Below are 22,978 nucleotides of genomic sequence, written 5' to 3' on the forward strand. Positions count from 1 at the left end.
ACATGTTTTTGTTGGTGATGTCCTGCAAGGCTAAGTAGGTCTTGGTTCCGTATACACCTGGGTATGCTATTGCAAGTAAAGCCTAGAGAAAGAAAAAAAATTGTTTCGGTTTTACGACATAGTTGTTGTCGTGTGGCCCGTCGGTAGAGCGATAGACTGCGGAATGTTTCGAGTTCGAATCCAGGTTCAAGTCAGTAGAAAGTCCAGCAGTCCACCCACCTCTGATGAAAAGTTACGAAAAGTAAAGGCGACTTGGAGTAGTGCAGACCTTACTATATACCAAACTCACAAAACATTGGTGAACTCTACTTCACTTTCCACATGGTTAGTCAGGATTGAATAGGGACTGAACTCACACGTTTGTTTTTATATTTAAACATTTCGTTATCACCACGCCAAACCCTTTACATTTTCCTCTACTTCGTTTCTTATTTGTAATGATGGACGGTGTTTCTTTCCAAACAATTGAGTATAGGTGTAAATCCGCAAATCGCAATAAATGCCGTTTCTCCGATGTCCGTCCTCTTTCTAACTTGATTGGCTTCCATTGCATTGGTGGGAGCAAGGGAAAGAAGACCACACAACAAGACAACCGATTGAATTTGGATTTGTCTCCCCTAGATGTTTTACTTGTATCAGCTATTGAACCATCTGCACGGTGTTTTGAACTCGGGAGTTAGTGTATACCAGGGGTCTCCAAACTTTTCAGACCGAGGGCCGCATTAACTATCAAATTTCAGTTCGGGGGCCAGTTTCTTCCCGGCATGTCTTTGATTTCTCTGGGCAAAGTTCCTCAGCCATCACCAACAAACGATTTTTCCTTAGACAAAAAGATCTCCGCGGGCCGGATGAGAGGACTTCGCGGGCCGCATCCGGCCCGCGGGCCGTAGTTTGGAGACCCCTGGTGTATACCATAAGCTTTACCAACTCGATCAGGCCGACCGGCAACCTCTACCAACACATTCTATTTCAAGTCTTATCATAATTGTAAAACTGTGAAATGAAAATAGAAAGCAACACAGTATACATTGTAATGCATTTCTAGACAGCGCTGAAGACCGAATAACACTTAAATTATACAATTATACATATTATTGCTTTTAATTATATTTGAAATGCCGTCATACCCGTGTCAAAGAATCATGATCCAAATGATCTTTTAGGTTAAACTGGGCGGTAGGTTTTCGATTAAAGGTCATCGCAGCGAACCGGACTTTATCAGGACCAACGTCAAAATACTGGGTGATGTTTGCGGCTGTCTGTGTTACGTAACTCCAACTTTCTGCCCCGATGCTGGTGGAAGCGTCCAGTAGAACGATAATGTCAGCCTTCTCAGTGCATGGCTCAGGGGTATTGGTTAGGGAAGTTGGGGCTGCAGTAGCTGAAATACAAATGCGTTAATTTTGTATTAATTGTGTATACGATATGTGCAGAGGCGTAGCGACGGGAGGGGTGGCGGTGGGTGCGGACCGCACCGGGTGACACCATGTATGGGGGTGACACCAAGGCAAAAAATAGTAAACATATATAGAGAAAAATTTGATGGGGAGTGCAAATCGAAAGTTTGAGGGGGTGGGGTGCAAATCGAAAGTTCGAGGGGGGTGGGGTGCAAATTGAAAATTGAAAGTGTGTCCCCGGGAAGAGTCGCTACGCCTCTGGGGGATGACACCATTAAGTGCCACACCGGGTGACACCCGACCTCGTCTACGTCCCTTCCTCTAGTTTTTCTCTATATATTTTGCTATTTTTTGCCTTTGTGTCACCCCCCCCCCCCCTAATTGGTGTCACCCGGTGCGGTCCGCACCCACGCCCCCCCCCCCCCCCCCATATGTACGCCTCTGGTAGTAGTTGTATATTATCGGGTGTTTAGCGAAATAGTGGGTTCTGTACTAGTTTTCTCATCTGTCGTGGTGAAAAAAGTAGTCGGCTCTGTTGTAGTCGTCTCTTCTGTTGTGGTTGTTGTGGTGGGCGAAGTAGTAGACGTTGTCGTAGTTGTTTCCACTGTTGTTATTGTTGTGGTGGTAGTTGGAGCGTTCACTGAAACATTTATTTGAATATTTAATACTAAAGTTCATTTTTCAATATTTATTATACAATACATACATTTGACATGTGTTTAAAATTAGACAATATTTACAATTAAAAAATCACGCATAATAATATTTATATTCTAATATATTTGCCTTCATTATTTTTAATTCGATATAACTGTGTATGTTATTCTTATACAAATTTACCGACCTACATTGTTGCGTGTAAAGTAAAAAACACATGTACAAATATTTCATATACCGGCATGATGCGACAGCTGTGTATAGTTTTAAATTTAATTTTTCTAATCCTAACCTATGTAGCTTATGATTTGTTTTTATTTAAATATACTCATTCTGCATCGAACAAAAGCCTCCACTTTCGAGTCGTTTAAAACATTAATCAAAGTTCCGTTGAGATAATCATTTCTACATTTCCCGTTGACACTGTAAGATCCGACACAAATCGGGTTCTCTAAGCACGTCTGGTAACATGTCTGAAATTTTAAAACACATTGTGAAAATTAAACGGAAATTGTAAAAGTAGGGGACTACGATTTATTTGCTTTTTTATTGTTTTATATATATATATATATATATATATATATATATATATATATATATATATATATATATATATATAATTATAATTCTTCTTCCTTCTTAAGTTTTAGTGTTGGAAGGGATCGAGCCTTATCTGCCAGAGGGTTTGAACTCGAGACTTTTTCGAATTTATTAATCATGGAGCTTTTTGCCGACTCGACAACGCCTCTATCACAATTAAGGATACGTGTCAACTGGTTATGCGCCATTGAGGCCATGGACTCCGATTTCAACCTGCTTTTCTTTTTGGAATTGCTTCCATAGCCTTTGTCCAACCAAGAACAAACTACAAGGCAGCAGTTGTTTGATTTTGGAGTTGTCTCTCCTAGATGAGTGGCTGTCCCCAGCTAACGAGCCTCATCTGCCCGAGGGTTCAAACTCGAGACTTTTCGGTTTAACATATATATACAAAGACATATATATACACAAACATATAACACTATATTAGTTTCGCTATACTGTCGGTCGCAAACTCAATAGTGAAAAAACAAGGACATTTAACAGATGCAGTGTGAAAGTCGGTGACTTTAATTTTCAAAACGAAAATATGAACAGCTCTAAAGTAGTAAGCATACACAGAATAAAAAAAATCATTGATTCTAGAGTAAGCGTAGAATTAATAAGCCAATCCCGATAAAAAATAAACATTAATAATGACGTCATCAATACTTGATAACACAGACGCTAACATTACAGCCTACTTTATTTGTCTATACTTAAAAGTGGTCTGCATGCAGTTTCATTTAGTATATATATATGTATATATCAGGGGCGTAGCGAGGGGGGGGGGGTGCGGACCGCACCGGGTGACACCATTTAGAGGGGTGACACCAAGACAAAAAATAGCAAAATATATAGAGAAAAACGTGAGGGGGGGTGCAAATCGAAATTTTGAGGGGGGTGGTGCAAATCGAAATTTTGAAAGTTTGTCCCCGAGAAGGGTCGCTACGCCTCTGGGGGGGGGGGTGACACCATTAAGTGCCGCACCGGGTGACACCCGACCTCGCTACGCCACTGGTATATATATATATATATATATATATATATATATATATATATATATATATATATATATATATATATATATATATGTATATACATTTGTGTTCTTGTAGGTGTGTTTGTTACATTTAAACATACCTTGTTGGCGCTAACTGTAACAATGTTTGCGGTCAACTTTGTAGAACTAAGACACTGTGCTACATAAAGAAATAACGAATTAAACTATGCTGTGATAAAAAATATTATACATACTCATTTTAAAAAATATAATTATATTGTCTTACATGTTATTATTGGTAACGTTTGAATATTATATTATACTAGAATACCCGTCATCCGTTGGATAACTGTGGGTTTCGGGGGTCATCCATCAAAAAACATCACGTCTGTCACTCAGAGGCATAGCGACCCTTCCCGGCGCCCGGGGACAAAGTTTTCGATTTGAACCCCCCCCCCCTCAAACTTTTGATGTGCACCCCCCCCCACTCAAACTTTCGATTTGAACCCCCCTCAACCTATCAATTTATTTTTCCAAACCATTTTGGCGCCCCAACATATGTCCCCCCCCCCTTCCCCCCTCCACCTCCCCACCCCCCCTCCCTTACCGTCCCCCCCCCCCCCCTCCTCGGTACGCTACTGCAGTGTCACTTATCGTCACAAAAAACAGACCCCACATTCAAATATATGTTTTTTATCTTTTAAAAACACCGAAAACACCGATTTCGGACTATCCCTTCATAAACTGACGTCACAGGTGACCTACTCAACTCTACTTCACCTGCCCAGTGTCCTGCCAAGTCTCAGACAACATGTTTTTATCGTTTAAAAAACAATTCCAGCCGAGCATGTATCTGACCACACTATCCTTTCATATGCTTAGGACAAAGAAACAGATGAACTCTACTTCACCTGCCCTGTATCTTGCCAAGTTCAGATAGGCAACGTTATCATTCACATCTAAAAAAAAAAAATTGAAAAAAAAAATTTCATTGACATATTGGTCTAGAACCCGTGCCTCCTGCATGAGAGCTGACTACGCTACCATTTTAGCTATTTACTCGTGACGTCACAAGTGAATTTTTATACTATACTATGTGTCTCCTTATGCAACTTGATTTACGCGTATAGATTCTAGATCTAGATCTAAAAATAAGTCTAGTAGTACTAACTTTCAAATTAAATTTTATCTTAAATAAGCCAAACAAAGATTTATATAAAATAATTAAGGCCTGAAATAGATTCTAGATGTAGAATTTACATTGAATCTAGTGACCTACATCTAGGCTAGATCTAGATCTAGGCTAGATTCATAAATTTCCTTCGATAGCTGATCTTTAGATCTAGAGAAATTTATCGTAAAACTAAATGAAAAAGACAGTTGAAAATTGATATAAGTGTTGGAACGTAATAAATACAGCAAACGGACGTATTGTTAAAGTTATGACCGACAGAAAATTATATTTAGAACGCGTTAAACTTTTGAATGGGAACACAATTTTCTTCAATAGACGCCGCCATTTTATTGTACTAAAGAGTAAACAAAAACCTGTGACGTCACTATTCCCACAAAGTTTAGTCAAGGTTTTAACATTTTAAAAAAAAATGGGTTATTCTGCGTAGGAATAAATCAATAAATTAATTAACGTCTTTAAATAAATTTGTGATCAACAGTCTGTCTGCATTAAAAAATTATTCTCTACCTGCATACCATTTTACAGCTTTCCAGATAGAGTCGAACATATCACAATTTTCGATCAGGCAAACAAACAAATAAATATTCAAACATGTAAACAAACTTGACTTTTAGTAGTATATAGATTAATATTTAATGGCATTATAAAAATTGAAGATATACTTAAATTTTAATTTGCGTACACAAAACTATACAATACGCACTTAATTTGAGCATTCAAATGTTTCATTCAATGATAAGGAAATACGAATTCAAATGAAATATGAAACAATATATTATAGCTACTTACAAGGATCATTCGGGCAAATATTATAGGAGACAACACCTGATTGTGCGGGATTGCTGATTGTAGTGTTTAAAATGTAATTCCTGCAGTCTGGTAGAATGTTGTAGTAATATGCGATACATGATGCATTAGTCACACAGGATGTGAAGCAATCCTGAAGGTAAACATTTATAGACAGGGTGGTGTTCAGGTGAAATTCTTGAATAAACATAGTATACTTATTAGAATATGCAAAAATAACCTTGTTTAAGCTCAACAATTGTAACCATATTTTTCATTATATATTAAAACATGACGGGATGTAATCCTTTTGTTAAAACTACTAACATTTTATATTTAAATACATTCGACTTAGGTTAATTGCATATAATACTTAAAAATAAGAAATAACAACATAAAAAAATATACTTACTTTCAGTGTTGTAATACCAGAAACATTCTGGTATGCTCCTAACAACCGGTTGAAGGCTTTGCATTCTTCTGATATATATGTTTATACATTTATAGGTACAACTACATATATATCAATATATCTGTGTTGATGTATATACATATGTATCTATGTATATATCTGTATCTTCATCTTCATCTTCATCTTCATCTTCATCTTCATCTTTATCTTTATCTTCATCTTCATCTACATCTACATCTACATCTACATCTACATCTACATCTACATCTACATCTACATCTACATCTACATCTACATCTACATCTACATCTACATCTACATCTACATCTACATCTACATCTACATCTACATCTACATCTACATCTACGTCTACATCTACGTCTACGTCTACATCTACGTCTACGTCTACATCTACGTCTACGTCTACATCTACGTCTACGTCTACGTCTACGTCTACGTCTACGTCTACGTCTACGTCTACGTCTACGTCTACGTCTACGTCTACGTCTACGTCTACGTCTACGTCTACGTCTACGTCTACGTCTACGTCTACGTCTACGTCTACGTCTACGTCTACGTCTACGTCTACGTCTACGTCTACGTCTACGTCTACGTCTACGTCTACGTCTACGTCTACGTCTACGTCTACGTCTACGTCTACGTCTACGTCTACGTCTACGTCTACGTCTACGTCTACGTCTACGTCTACGTCTACGTCTACGTCTACGTCTACGTCTACGTCTACGTCTACGTCTACGTCTACGTCTACGTCTACGTCTACGTCTACGTCTACGTCTACGTCTACGTCTACGTCTACGTCTACGTCTACGTCTACGTCTACGTCTACGTCTACGTCTACGTCTACGTCTACGTCTACGTCTACGTCTACGTCTACATCTACATCTACATCTACATCTACATCTACATCTACATCTACATCTACATCTACATCTACATCTACGTCTACGTCTACGTCTACGTCTACGTCTACGTCTACGTCTACGTCTACGTCTACATCCACGTCTACGTCCACGTCTACGTCTACGTCTACGTCTACGTCTACGTCTACGTCTACGTCTACATCTACGTCTACATCTACATCTACATCTACATCTACATCTACATCTACATCTACATCTACATCTACATCTACATCTACGTCTACGTCTACGTCTACATCTACATCTACATCTACATCTACATCTACATCTACATCTACATCTACATCTACATCTACATCTACATCTACATCTACATCTACATCTACATCTACATCTACATCTACATCTACATCTACATCTACATCTACATCTACATCTACATCTACATCTACATCTACGTCTACGTCTACGTCTACGTCTACGTCCACGTCTACGTCTACGTCTACGTCTACGTCTACGTCTACGTCTACGTCTACATCTACATCTACATCTACATCTACATCTACATCTACATCTACATCTACATCTACATCTACATCTACGTCTACGTCTACATCTACGTCTACGTCTACGTCTACGTCTACGTCTACGTCTACGTCTACGTCTACGTCTACGTCTACGTCTACGTCTACGTCTACGTCTACGTCTACGTCTACGTCTACGTCCACGTCTACGTCCACGTCCACGTCCACGTCCACGTCCACGTCCACGTCCACGTCCACGTCCTCGTCCACGTCCACGTCCACGTCCACGTCCACGTCCACGTCCACGTCCACGTCCGCCTCCACGTCCACGTCCACGTCCACGTCCACGTCCACGTCCACGTCCACGTCCACGTCTACGTCCACGTCTACGTCTACGTCTACGTCTACGTCTACGTCTACGTCTACGTCTACGTCTACGTCTATGTCTATGTCTATGTCTATGTCTATGTCTATATGTGTCTGTTGCCGTGGCTTTTGTTAATTATACACTGTACTCACCTTGTGCGTTACACAAATTGAATAGCATCACAGCTATTATGAGAAGTCTCACAGCGCCCATAAATCTTCAGAGCAAATTAATAATGTAACTAAATTAAATGCGAAGAGGAACTTTGTCTTTTTATACAAGTTCAACAGTGTGAAAGCTTTTCATTGATGTAATTGTATTTATTTCAAACAAACAATAGATGCAGAAGTATATTGTCAAACAGTGATGGTAAGCAACTATCAATTAATATATTTTAAAAAAGAGCTATAAGAGCGATTTTAAAAATAAATCATTAAGATAAGAAAGAAAAATAATATATAGAAATTAAAGTTTCAAATGGCATAACACATTTTTTTTAAACGTATAAAAAGTTGATCACTTAGATACATTAGATCAAGAATAGCCGCTGTATTCAAACATAGCGGTGTCTAATTAATAAACTGTAATCTGATGAAACACAATCTCAAATAAAGAATGGAAAGCATATGTTTCTTAACTGGACATTACCTGGTAACCATTAAAGTAATGTGATTTTTTTTAAAAAAGTGAGGCGTTTCTCATGAAAAGAAGCAAGATACAAGAAATAAGTTCATACGATCTGTACCTGTGGCTGCTTACAAATATAGAAATAATGTATTGCTATATAGTCCAACACTGGTTGAAAATGTTGACAAGCGTACAGGCATCTGTTTTACGCTCATCTATATTATATACGCTGCATTATCGATTTGCGTTTTTTTTTAAGTTTAATTTACATAAGTCAATGTATTTTTAATTCGATGTTTATTGTCGCAAACTGTAAAATTACAACAACAAAAAAACAGGTTCCTTGCATTTTTTGGAATATAAATTTTATATACATTGCTTATAGTTATAATAGTTTAAAACACCATTCATATTACGTTTTATGAAAAACAGATTGGGATGCCCTGAGGTAAAATATTGTTCCGTTTTTTATCATGAGTAATAAATGCACATGAAGTATAAACGCGATCAAATAATATGTATTTGTTTGCATACAACATTTACGTTATTACGTATCAAATATGTAATTGTACTCTATATTTCTCTTAATGTTACTTAAAATATTAACGCTTTATCCATTAAAGTAGACATAATATTATATAAAATATATCATTTTGATTAGTTCTCGTTTTTTATATGGCGTTTAGAAATCCGAAAAAAAATATGCAATGTTTCTTTAAAACATACGATCGAATCATTTAGGCGTGTAGACACGGTATAGTCGATGTGAATAGCGCAAGCCAATTTTACTTTTGTAGCTGTTTAGTTGAAAACAGTGTAATCAACTCGGATGCTGACCATACCATGTTTCTGCCATCGAAAGCGGTACATACTCCGTTTCTGGTTTCTCAATACTCGATAACTTGAGCACCTTTTCAAATTTTACGTACAAGTAGGCCTAAATAGTGTGTGTACCTTGAGACATTATCTTGATTGCCGTTTTTCTTATTTAATCATAAAAACTAAACACTGGCAACATTTTCTTGAGAGTTTTATCAAAACACCTTAGCATGTAACAAGTTGCAACAATATGTTTTTCATCTGTTTTCAAAAAAAAAATTTGAGCATTAACTCTTCGGTGTGTAATGACAATTACAGCACGGAGCAAGAGATTCGACACTAAAAAGATTATAAATATCTCCAAAACTAATCTTGATTTATTTGTATATTAACGTGTAGCTTTTCCTTTCAGGCATGAAAACAACCATTTGCTCTGTACGTTAGACAGTTTTAATAAGGATTAAAGTCGGAATTAATGGACAAGCCGGATTCTAATTCACATTAATACACATAAAACTGTCTAATTACAAATCGAAAACACAACTCATTGATCCTGATATTTGTGAAAAAAAGAAATCGTTGTTTTTCGAGATTTGCGGATGGTGTTATGTTGTTTGATAAAATATCGCCAACTGTATTGTAAATAGCGTTTCTTTCAGGGTGCGGGGAGAGGGGGATGGGATAACTTCAAGCCCAAACCTTCCTCTCCCACCCCATACACACAAAAACTCAGAAGAGGTGGAGAGAAATATATTTTTAAATACAAAATATACTTAGTGTGTGTACGCCCCTAGCCCGTCAACCACCTTGTTCAATGTTTTCTGGTTACTGGAAGTTGTATCTTTTGCCATTTTCGATTTTAAAAGACAACAAGAATGTGATAAATTTTTGTAAGTTCTGTTAAAGAAACATATTTCAAAACTTGTTCCCTTAATTTTTTACAAGTTTTTATTTAACTTGCTTCCTCTGTCGTCATTCGTCAGTCTATCATCAGTCTAGATCGAAACTCCCGAGCGAAATTACAGGCACTTCAAACAGACAGATTTGTTTCTACGTTGGCGCGTTGGTCAAGACATGAAGACAATGCAATATGACATTACATTTGACTTAATTGGTAGCATGATTATTTTTTTATGAATTAATTAAAATGTGTCCAAATTAGTAGGCTGTCTCATCAAATTATTCCACAGCGTGGGTCTCTTCCTAAATATTAGTAAAGGTATCCAATAGATACTAAAGTGACCCACGCTTTTCGTAATAGTTATTTAAATAGTAGTGTATAGTAGTGTATAATTTTTTTTTCTCCTTTTTAGTGCATTATTACATAAATGCTTGTTATTAAAACGTATATGAATTTTTAAAAATATTTTTAAATTTGTAAAGGTAATTCTTACAGACGCTATTGGCTAGTACCGAAACAGAGTTGAGTCAAATCGACTTCTGGTAGAATATTACTCCAGTTGATGTTCATTTCTCACTAACATCAACATGATAGACGACGCACATAGTCCCATAAATTCACCTCAAAATCCCCACACTAACTACAACACTACCTCCCCACACTAACCCCACAACTACCTCCACTCATTACATTCACCATTACCTCCCCAAACTACCTCTACCACTACATCCCCACACTAGCCCCAAAACTACCTCCCTACACTAACTATACCACTACCTCCCCACACTAAATCCACATATTAAACCTAACTTTGCATACGTATTCTATATTTAGTTTATGAGTGACATGCATTTCAACTGACCATAAAACATGCTTTGTTAATTGAGCTCTGTGATGATATTTGGCCTTAGCTTTATATAAATAATGCAGAAATTATGACGGTACCGCAAGCTTCATATTATCCTTTATATCGGCTCTTGTTCTGCTAATAATAGCATTATCATTGCTATTTACTAATCTATTGGTCGATTAAGAGAACTAAAACTAAAAAGCATAGTTCCATTTTTAGACCAAATTATATATACGGCAGATGATGTTAAGTTTGTGTTTAATGTAGGCATGCGAGGAGGTGTTAGAGTCAGCATTATGCCCTTTACTTTCCCCAACATAAGTCAGGGTACCCAACAGAGCTGGGTGAACTCAGGAAAGTCTTGCAGTCTGGAGTCTAGATCGAGATCCGAACATTCGACTTTCGGTCTAGCATTAGAGAATTCTATCATTCGATCACCCGGCACTACTCTCAAAAGGATTCGCATTCGAAACATTACAGCTCTCCTACCCCATAGCTAATTCAATGACGCAATAAGCTCAGGGTTGTAAACTATTAAATTATCCCTCTTGAGGTTATTTTAACGACTACTGTTTGAGACCTTCGTCTTCTAGCCCTCCACTAATCCCTCACCCCCCCCCCCCCACTCACACACTGCGAATCTACCTGTAGTTGTCACTAGCAAATTACAACAGTGTAATTTCATTTCGTTATTTTAATCTGACATAATACTTCAAGTAAATGTCAAAATTCTTTTCCGAAAATGTCATGCTATATGACAGTGCAGTTCATGTTGTCCATGACAGTGTCATATCAAGAGATGGTGTGATTAGCACTATTCCCATGCGACTTAACTTTGGCCGGGTACCCATCAGAGCTGGGTCGACTCAAGGATATCATACTGACACGAGACTGAAATGTAGAATTTCGGGTCTCTCTACCATGCTGTTTCACCTTGTAACCCACATTTGTATCTTTAAAACCTCAATACAAATGGTAGATGCAGTGAGGTTAATTCAATTAGTAATAAAACAGATAGTGTTAGTTACCTCACAAGTGGCATTTAAAAACGTCAATTTGTAACTGTCTTTGAATTGTGAGGTAACTAACACTATCTGTTTTATTAATAACGAGCCGACCCGCTGCGTATCATACGCCGCTATTTAGTTGTTTTATTTTCTACTTTTCAGTAATTCATAATTTGTGAATTCGACAGTGCCAATGCTGCCACTGAAAATATTTGCTTTAAAACACTAACCCCCCCCCCCCCCAACCCCTACCCTACACCCCCCCCCCTCCCCCCGTGAATAGCAGCCTCCTCTTAGTTACCTCCTGTAAGTTTAAAATAGTTTCAAACTAAATTATCTGCCCCTAATAGCCGTCACTAAACCCGCCTCTACGATTTGTAAACATTTAGAGTGAACCACAGCTCACCAGACCATGTGGGGGTGGGGTGGGGTGGTAATGATAGTGATAGAGAGGAAGAGAGGGGACTGCAAAGGCGCGCTTGCAGCTTGTTTTCTAACGGCTCCCAGAAGAGAATTATATATATAGATCTTTAAAACCGCATACATCACTAGAAGTTTGCCCTATTTAGAGTGGAGCACACATACACATACACAACCCACATATACATTTGTTTTTAATACAGGATTCGAATATTTTTCAAATATGCTCAGTTTTTTTTTCTCATATTTTTTATAACATGTATGTATATATTTACATTCATCTTACAGTAGGAAAACGACATAAAAGATAATTTAAACTGATGTTCTGGACCTAGTTAACAAAAGTAAATCTAGATGGCAACGTAATGATCGTAATAGGCATTTCTCTGTTGAATAAATCAATTCTATATATAAGAAACACAATAGTAGATTAAATACTAAATACAAAAATGTTTATTAAAATATTAAAGCTTAATCTGTTAAAGAAGACAGAATAATATGTAACATATGTCAAATTGCTATATTTTTCCCTTTTTATTTGACCTTAAGAAATCTGTAAAAATGTGATGCTGACCATACGATCCAATAGAATGTTTCTGTTATCGAAAGCTATACTTAACTTACTCCGTTTCTGGTTTCTCAAAAATTCGATAACTTGAACGCCTTTTCAAATTTCACGTACAATTAATCAATTGTACACTGGCATTTATACTGTTCATGTACATAAAATAGTGAATAGTAAAGCTATTAGCATTTTTGTAGGAATAATTACCACGTATTTAGTAATATAAATCAATGTAAGTAAGCTGAATTCACCAAGTCGAAAAATGTACGATTCGCGTGACTTGATAACTTTACCATTTGTGCCGATACATCCGTCTTGATGTATCCAATACACAATGATCAGCAGCAGGAGGATAAAGTACCTTTGCATATATTATAGGCTCATAATAGATATGTCGTTTTAATCGTTTTAGCGACAGTCGGCGTTATTGTATCGATTTATAATTGTCTATCGGTAATAGTTGCTATTTTGTTATTTAATCCTAAATTTCCAACTCATATATATATATATATATATATATATATATATATATATATATATATATATATATATATATATATATATATATATATAGTTAAATTTAAAATACTTTCTCATATTTTTTTTATCTCTTTCCAATAAATCATTTTAGCATTAAGCCTTCGGTGTGTAAAATCATTAAAATGCACAGCATGAAACATGGGATTCGACAGTAAAAAATAGTATAAATCTCTATAAAAAGATCAAGATCTATTTAACATGATCTAATATAAATCGCAGAAATATTATATACACGAGTAGCTTATCCCTTCAGGCATGAACAAAATCGTTTTCTAAGTATATTAAATATCTGCAGTTACCAGTAGGTTATCATTTCAGGCATGAAAATAACCATTTTATAAAGTATATTAAACATCTGCAGCTACAAGTGGGTTAGTCTTTCAGGCTTGAAAATAACAATTTTTATAAATATATTTAACAGCTTAAGCTGTTTTATTAGGTATTAAAGTAGGAATTAATGCACCAGCTGGATATAGGATTAAGATTATTCTTATTCACATGTATACACATAAAACGGTCTTATTAAAAATTAAAAGACACAACACTTGTATCTTAATATTCTTGACATAAAACCGTTGTATAGAGAGATTTGCAGAAGTTATTCGGTAAAGTTTTGCCAACTTTATAGAAGGGAGAGTGAGGAGGGGTGGGGAGCCTCCCAAAGCACACATAACGTGCTGCCTTTTTCTACCGTCAGATGAAATAGAAAGCCACTTGAATAGAAAATATATCCTTAACCCAGTGTGTACAGCTCTAAAGATTAAGGTCAACCTCCGCCCCTCCCCCTGCCTGGATATTTAAGAACATAACCCCGTTTGTGACTAATTTTCATTTATAAGTCATATTATCCTATTGTGTAGTACTTTGTCTTATTTACTTGGGGGTTGTACCTGATAAATGTATATATATATATATATATATATATATATATATATATATATATATATATATATATATATATTTAAATATATAACCTTTCTGTATGGTTGAATTTTCTTGATGTGTTGTAAGTTTGTATCGATTGATTGTTATAACGTGATAATACAATTGTAGTTTATAAGAAGTTGTATGGTGTTTCTATGGTGAGCTGATTATAAAGAGCGAAAAAACTACCCACACTAATTCCAAAACAACCTCACCAAACTAAATCCACCTATATTACCTCACACTAACTCCAACACTACCTCCCCACAATAAACACACCACTGCCAACCCCACACCAACTCTACCCCTATCACCAGACTAATTTCACAACTACCTCACTACACTAACACTAATTTACCACGCTATTGATCGATTACAATCACACAATGTTTTTTGTAAGCATAGTTGCACTTTTTAGACCTAACCATACATAGGGCAGATGAATTAAAAGTGTTTTTATTTTTGCTTATGAAAGTTAGTGTAGCCATTGCTATTACCTTTACTTTCACCAACATGAGTCAGGTACTCATTAGAGCTGGGTACACTCTGGAAAGTCTGCTGTCTCGATTACAGACCTTAATTCGGTCTAGCATTCGAGAGTTCTACTACTCGTTCAAGCCACACCACTCTTAAAACGATAGACCTTCTAAACAAGTATAAGAAGTCAATATTTAGAAGTAGGTAAATAGAGTGGGTTGCATCATATACGAGAAAGTGAGTTCTGTTTGATTTATGATATGTAAGTGAAGCTAGATTACACGATCAATACGTGGGATCACAACCATTTTTTTTTTAAATTGTCTTGCATTTTATTTAACTTGTAATACTTTGTTTACTATTTAAAAACTAATCGAATATAATATTATACTAAACGATAACAGACAATATCCTTTGGAGATTTACATAATTTGCCTTACATAATTTGAACAAAAGGCATTGTGCTATACGATATTACTCGCGAATGATATATACAATAATATAACAAATAATTTAATATAATAACACAAATTAGCAAGTACTACTTTTTAAAATCATTTTATTTTGTTTTATTTTTTAATCTGGTTGTTTTATCATTCAAACTTGCAAGATCAAAGAGAGGCCTTCAAGCTAGTTAACCTTTTTAGCCGGCTTGATAACCTGAGAAAAATATACATACATGTATATGATGCAGATAGTTATACAAATATTTGGTCTGCTAGATCAAAACACTATTATAATCTTTTCCAAAAAATACCTAGTGCTAAATCGGTTAGTTTTATTGTATAATGAATTATGCTTAAAAAGAATATTTAGTAAGTTAAATGTGAATAAAAAAAGTATCTACTGTTAGTCAGGTTAGTTTTATTGTATAATGAATTATGCTTAAAAAGAATATTTAGTAAGTTAAATGTGAATAAAAAAAAATGTATCTACTGTTAGTCAGGTTAGTTTTATTGTATAATGACTTATGCTAAAATTAATATTTAGTAAGTTAATTGTGAACTTACTGTCACAAGTCTGAGGGACCAGCGTCTCTACGATCACTCTTGTGATGGTTTAGGCCCTACCCCCACAGCTATGATGGTCGTGTTCGCCTGTTTCAGCTTGACCGCCTCACCTAAAGCTAAACACATTTAAATTTTTAAAAATATTTTTAATTTCATAAATCTTAATATAATTGTATGTCCTCTTATTTGTGCTTAATTTTCGTATTAGAAGAGATTCTTCCAAATACAATTAAGCATTACATGTCAAATATTATGCGCCAAATAGGCGTTTGACTTAAATTTCAGCCTGCTTTTCTTTTTAGCTTTGCTTCCATAACCTTTGTCCAATCAAGAACAAACTACCTGACAACAGTTGTTTAATTCTGGAGTTGTCACTCCTAGATGGGTTAATGTCCCCAGCTCATCTCCCTGGGGGTTTGAACTTGAAACTTTTCCCTTAAGTTCCAGAATGTTCAAAATGTTTTGTTCTATACTTTTGGTAAAAAAAAAGAATTCGCTCCAGACTCATTGCGCTTAAGAAGTACAGTTCAAATGTTTCTTTACATCGGAATATAAGGGGATAGATTATTCGTACTATGCCCAACTGACTTTAATCTTTCCATTGTAAGACAGGTTCTCATCAGGGCTGGGTGGACTCCGGGACGTTCTAAAGTTACACGTCATAAAAAAGGACCGAACTCGAAACCTTTGAAATAGCAGTCAAACGCTCTTCCGTTTGACCACGCAACAGGATGCTCCTAACCCAAGATTTTATTTTCAAAATCTGTAAATGGTCTACTAAAATATACAAAAAAACACACACTTTTCTCTCTGTTGTCAGAGCCGCCATCGGTCACGACGATTACATTATTCGGGGCGTCGTCTCTACCACCAGCCTCAGCACCAAACATGTTTTTCTTGGTTATGTCCTGCAGGGCTATGTAGGTCTTACTGCCGTATCCAGTCGGGTGTGGTAATGCTAGTAAAGCCTGGGGTGAAAGTGCCGATTTAGAATGAATCATGTATACGCTTAGCTGATTTTAGCAATATTTTTCTGATATTGCTAATTTGACATCAGCTAATTTTTTTAACGATATATCATATACAAAGTATAAAACTAACATATCTTTCAATGTTTCACCGAAATGAACTCATACATCGCAAAAAAAATATATATAAAAACAAAACAATTGTATAGATTCTTACAAAACATTACATATCAATACATATACTTCACTTCATGGGGACCTTACTGGACACCACCACCAAGACGTAAACGCCTAGCAGCCTCCTCTTCCTCTCTAGGCGTATCGCTCCCCCCCTCTCTGGCGGGCTGTGGTTTACTCCAAATGTTTACAATCGTAGTGACGGCTATTATTGCAAATAATTTAGTTTGAAACGATTTTAAACTTAGGGCAGGTAACTTAGAGGAGGCTGCTTTCACGGAGGTGGGGGGTGGGCGGGGTAGGGTTTTGGGTTGGGGGAAAGGAGGGGGGGGTATCGAACTTAACGAACTATCGATAGTGTTTTAAAGCAAATATTTTCAGTGGCAGCATTGGTAGTGGCGAATTCACAAATTATGAATTACTGAAAAGTAGAAAATAAAACAATTAAACGGGTCGGCTCGTTAGTTATATAACGGATCAAACCTTTGCCAAAGAATCATGGTCCAAGTGATCCTTCAGGTCAAACACTTTGGTTGGCACACTGTTAAAGATCATCGCAGCGAACCTGACTTCATCAGCACCTACGGCGAAGTAACTGGTGATGTTGGCTGCCATCTGTATTTGATAGTTCCAGTTCCATGCCGGTGCTGGGGTGGTTGGTTGTGTAGGGGCTGCAAGAAACTCACTCTTTTAAACAAAGTAGATCGTAATTTCGATATAGTCTGCGGGTATGCATATATATATATATATATATATATATATATATATATATATATATATATATATATATATATATATATATATATATATGTATATATATATATATGTATATATATAGATATATATATATATATATATATATATATATATATAGAGAGAGAGAGAGAGAGAGAGAGAGGGAAGAGAACTGAAATTATATATTAAGTAAGATAACAACTAAAATAAACATTTGTACACTAATATATCTACCCTACTTTATGGAATCTTTAGGGTTATGATTTTATATTTTTATCCTAGTACTAGCTTTATCAAAATACAATATAAACTTACCGACATTTTGTGCTCCTCCAATAGACTCCTTTCTTTCACAAAAGTTTCTTATGTTAATTGAATTTTAATTTATTTTTGTTTATTAAACTGCAAATATTGCCTTGCCAAAAAATAATAATTTACAATGTTTGCCATTAGAAGAGACTGCATCGCATTAATAGTTATATTTCTGGCTATGAAAGCTATTTTAAGATGAGTACTGTTGGCTTCACAACTAACTGCGACAACGGCTCATAAATAATGAATTCGTTCAAATCATTTTATAATTAAATAACGTAAATTAAAAACAACATTTCATTTGTGATAAAGAATCAGTGTCTAATAAATGTGTGCTGTTAACTTTCAACACGTCTACGTGCGTGTGGCCTTACCCTCGAAATTGTCTACATATATGATGTCTTACCTTCCATATTTTCTACATACCTGATGTCTTACCATCTAACCTCGGTGCGTACTGTGGTCTTCCAACGTGTCTATTTATCTGTTTGTTCAACTTCCACATTTTCTACATAACCCTGGTCTTACCATCTCACTTGTTTTCATGCCAATATTTACATATCTATCGGATAACCTTCAACACTTAAACAAGCCTTTGAATTTACCTTTGAAATTTCATATACCTATGGGTTAACGTTCCTTAACCTGTAATCTAACCTTCTACCCTTCACCATCCCTGTGGGCTTAACTTCCACCTTTCTACATACATGTGGTATCACATCCCACCTTTCTACATACATGTGTTATCACATCCCACCTTTATACATACCTGTGTTATCACATCCCACCTTTCTGCATACATGTGGTATCACATCCCACCTTTATACATACATGTGGTAACACATCCCACCTTTCTACATACATGTGAGATCACATCCTACCTTTCTACCTACATGTGTTATCACATCCCACCTTTCTACATGCCTGTAGAGTCACCTTCCACTTTTTAACATACCTGTGAGCTTACCTTTCATCTTTCTACTTTCATGTTGTTTTTTCTTCCAACTTGTATATCCCTGTTTGCTAACCCTCCACCCATTCAACATCACTATAAACTTACCGGCAGGAATAACGTCTCCATGGCAATACCCACTAGCTTTAGCCGTTTCACAGTTCGCGGCAACGATGGCTTGCAGTGTATAATTAAACAGTAAACAGTCCTTAGCATCGGTGTTTGTGTTTCTCAGAAAATTACTCTCGTAGCGCCTGGGAAGCGGCTCCAGCGTGTCCTCCATGATGAATTTCCCTTCGCTCGCTGAGTCGTTCGCTCCAACCCAAAAATCTTTGCCATCAATATTTTTAATTGTGGCAACGAGGGTCATGAACTCCTCAAAGGGTCTACCCATTGTCGGGAGGCGATAGTTCGCACACGCTTGTTTCGTTTGTACCCATGAGCCATTGTTTACACCGATAATGAAGCATTTCTCGTTGTAGATTGAGTATTCCCTACTTGGACACATTGAAGTATCTTGTGTAGTAGATTGTGTCGTGTCTGGTAAAAGAGATAAAATTAAAAAAAAACAATCGTTACAGTGTGTCTAAATTGTTATTGTCATAACATTATTGGAAGTTAAAATGTATTGAAATATCTTAAATAGAATAATGTATCACAGATACTGTAATTAATGGAAACAAAATCAATATCGATAATTAGTTTTAATAAAGAAACAGATTATGATCAAACATCCGAAATGTAATAAACGTGTGAAGCAATATCGGGGCTTGCTCGTGTATTAAAAAGAAACCTTTATCTGTAAATTTAAAATGAGTTGTTTATTTTGTTCTGCTGTACATAGGCGTAACGAAGGGGGGGGGGGGGGCAGGGTGGTAAATATGTCCCCGGGCGCCGACCTTAGGGGGCGCCAAAATGGGTTGGAAAAACAAATTAAACTCTTATTTTAGTTGCAGTTATACATATAAAAATATATAGGGGGGGGGGTGCAAATGGAAAGTTTGAGGGGGTGCAAATTGAAAATTGAAGGTTTGTTCCTTCTCGAGGGGGGGGGGGGGCGCCAAATTGAAAGTTTTTCCCCGTGCGCCAGGAAGGGTCGCTACGCCTCTGCTGCTGTACACCAAAAGTATACATTCAGCAACACCGTTGTAAGTGGCCTCGTACTGTGGTGTGTAACTCCCCCTCCATATGCAGATAGGTAGTTATTTTTGTTATTAATATGCTCTTTCTTGATCAAATACATAGCTACGTGTTTACTTTTGTTTATGTATTGGTATCGACAAATCATTCACTTTTACTTATACGGAGTATAGAGGATGTATTATAAGCGTGGAAAAAAAGCGAAATCAAGATTTGGATACATCTTGACGACGAAACACATTTAAAAAAAACAAATACATTTCGCTTTATTTTATTTTCAACCTGTCTGTGAACAGGGAAGCTTAAGTACCGTTTCTTATATATATATATATATATATATATATATATATATATATATATATATATATATATATATATATAATTATTTACGTGGGGAACCATGTGGAACACCACATACACATGCATCCCCACCCACCCCCTGGCTCTTCAGTGAGGTGAACTGTGGTTCACGTTGAATATTACAAATATAGAGCCGGGTCGAATTTTTGAAGGTCATGGATAATTTAGTTTTTAAACGATTTGAAACTAAGGGGAGATAACTAAGAGGAGGCTTCTTTCCGGGGAGTGGGGGAAAGTGTGACGATACTCGTCCTTCACGAGTGTTTTAATGCAAATATTTTCAGTCGCCGCATTGGTAGTGTAAAATTCATAAATTATGAATTACAGAAAAGTAGAAAATAAAACAACTAAATAGCAGCGTATGCCAGAGTTGGTAATCCTTTCATCTCTCCTGTTCTATTTCAGCGTTTACTCTCGTAGATTGGTTGCTGTTCCAAGCTGACGAGCATCATCTGCCCGAGGTTTCGATCTCGGGACTTTCGGGTTAACAACCTTGTGCTTACCCGCCCGACCACTCCGACTCTCATCAGAGGCGTAGCGAGGAGCGGACGGGGACGGGGGGAGGTACATATGTCCCCGGGCGCTGACCCTAGGGTGGCCAAAATGAGTTGGAAAAAAACATTAAAATATCATTTTAGCTGCAGTTTTGCATTATAAATGATAAAAATATATGGAGGGGGGGGGGGGGCAAATTGTAAGTTTGTTCCCGGGGAGGGGAGGGCTTATTGAAAGTTTGTCCCAGTGCGCCGGGAAGGGTCGCTACGCGTCTGCCCTGCATACATTTTACTACCTCATCTTTAAGGATATTTCATTTGCTTTGATCATAGTGAATCTGTTTTATAATTATTGTAGGCATTAATTCTATTGAGTTTGTTTTATGATTACACTAAACATTTCTCTACTTACATTCATGAATCAGGTGCCCCACGCAATACCCCACCGCATAAGTTTCATCACACTCCACAGCAATAATCTTGTCAAACTCAGCCGTAGCTAACAAGCAATCCTTATCTGCGGTGTTTGTGGATCTGTCGAAGAGTTGCTCAAAGTCAGCAGATACCGGTTGCTTGGTGTCCTCCCAGATAAAGATACCTTCCTTCAGGATATCTGTGGCACCAACCCAGACGCTGGCCGACTCCGTGGGTAAAACTTTATTCTTAAAATAGACCAGATCTTCCTTATTTCGGATGCTGATTGGTGGATAACCATAGGTCTCACAATATCCCAAATTATCGCTCCAAACAAGTGTGTCCGTGGCTGTATAGCATTTCTGATTATAAATTTCAGAATTATCCCATTTACATCTATCCGCATCTTGAAAAAAAAATTCCAGCAATAATAAAAGGAAATGCAAATTAACTATAAACTATTTAAACTGAATATAGATTTGATTTGTAACTTAAATAATAATAACATAACGTTTTATTTTAAACTTTGAAAAATCAAGTAAGAAAAATAGTCAAATAAAACGTTAATAAACCATCAACTGTTACAGCTGTATATAGATGTAGTCTTTACATTTTTATACTAACAACATAAGCTATTTTTTTTTTTAATTGGAAAAACAAACCTGCACTGTGCGCAAATGCCGTGATGGCAAGAACGACAATCAGCAAAGTGTAACTCATGACTACAGTCACTGTTTTAATCTTTTTTTTCTCCTAGTGGAATAAACAGGCTTTATAATTAGGTTTGATAGATAATAACGCAATACATTGTTTTAGTTTGTTGTAAAATTTAAGAAGCGACTTTTAAGCATAAATACCGTTAATGAAACAGGGGGCAACTTAATTTTTTATGCTACAGTCAGCAATTGAGAAACAGAACAGCCTTAGAAATAAATAAAAATAGTCACCCGTGAATATGAAACCAGATCCAAGCCAAATGTCGGATGAATCTGGATCAGTCTCACGCTTGTTTGGTATTTATATGTTCTAAACTTGCGCGCAAATCCGATTAAAATGCTATTACGAATAAGCACTGTAAAAATAAGATTAAAATAAATTACATCCAATGTACTGCTACCCTAGCTTATCAAGTAAATAAAAAACGCCCATCCATTGATAATTCGACAAAAATGTTCTGAGCATACGGGTCCGTGTTCTAAAGATTGTTTTAAGCTGATCTTGCCTTAAGCTGGTTGATTGGTGATGCGTTAAAATAATGAATGCATTTCTAATATTTTCTTGAGTCTGTTTTTACTTTACTTGCGTCATGTAGGCCTAACTTACATTATTTTTTTTTAAAATTTATCTAATGTATCTATAAAATGTCTCTAAAGTTCTAAATTTAGCTTAGTATATCTAATGTGTAAACGTATACAACCTTTTCTTATAGGTTTTATTTTAGTCTTCCCGTCCTAAATTGTGGAGTATGCATAGAAGTTCACACATAAA

The 22,978-nt window shown here is 36.3% G+C and overlaps 2 protein-coding genes across 2 annotated transcripts; both read right to left on the minus strand.

Moving 5' to 3' along the window:
- Positions 1–1,121: 1,121 nt before the first annotated feature.
- Positions 1,122–10,095, minus strand: LOC131952948 (uncharacterized). The gene is made up of 7 exons (XM_059315889.1): positions 10,074–10,095; positions 6,027–6,091; positions 5,618–5,768; positions 3,774–3,832; positions 2,383–2,527; positions 1,891–2,037; positions 1,122–1,381 (listed from the first exon to the last, which is right to left on the minus strand). Exons 1-7 carry the CDS (start codon positions 10,093–10,095, stop codon positions 1,122–1,124), a joined length of 849 nt encoding a protein of 282 aa, XP_059171872.1.
- Positions 10,096–15,474: 5,379 nt separating this feature from the next.
- On the minus strand, positions 15,475–22,476 carry LOC131952884 (uncharacterized). Its single transcript, XM_059315810.1, has 8 exons — positions 22,438–22,476; positions 22,153–22,243; positions 21,489–21,896; positions 19,191–19,622; positions 17,567–17,754; positions 16,741–16,906; positions 15,939–16,054; positions 15,475–15,588 (listed from the first exon to the last, which is right to left on the minus strand). Exons 2-7 carry the CDS (start codon positions 22,208–22,210, stop codon positions 15,972–15,974), a joined length of 1,335 nt encoding a protein of 444 aa, XP_059171793.1. The 5' UTR covers positions 22,211–22,243; positions 22,438–22,476; the 3' UTR covers positions 15,475–15,588; positions 15,939–15,971.
- Between the last annotated feature and the right edge of the window lie 502 nt (positions 22,477–22,978).

This window comes from Physella acuta, unplaced genomic scaffold (assembly GCF_028476545.2).
Source record: "Physella acuta isolate Inbredline_101_S28 unplaced genomic scaffold, ASM2847654v3 ptg000074l, whole genome shotgun sequence".
Lineage (NCBI taxonomy): Eukaryota > Metazoa > Mollusca > Gastropoda > Physidae > Physella > Physella acuta.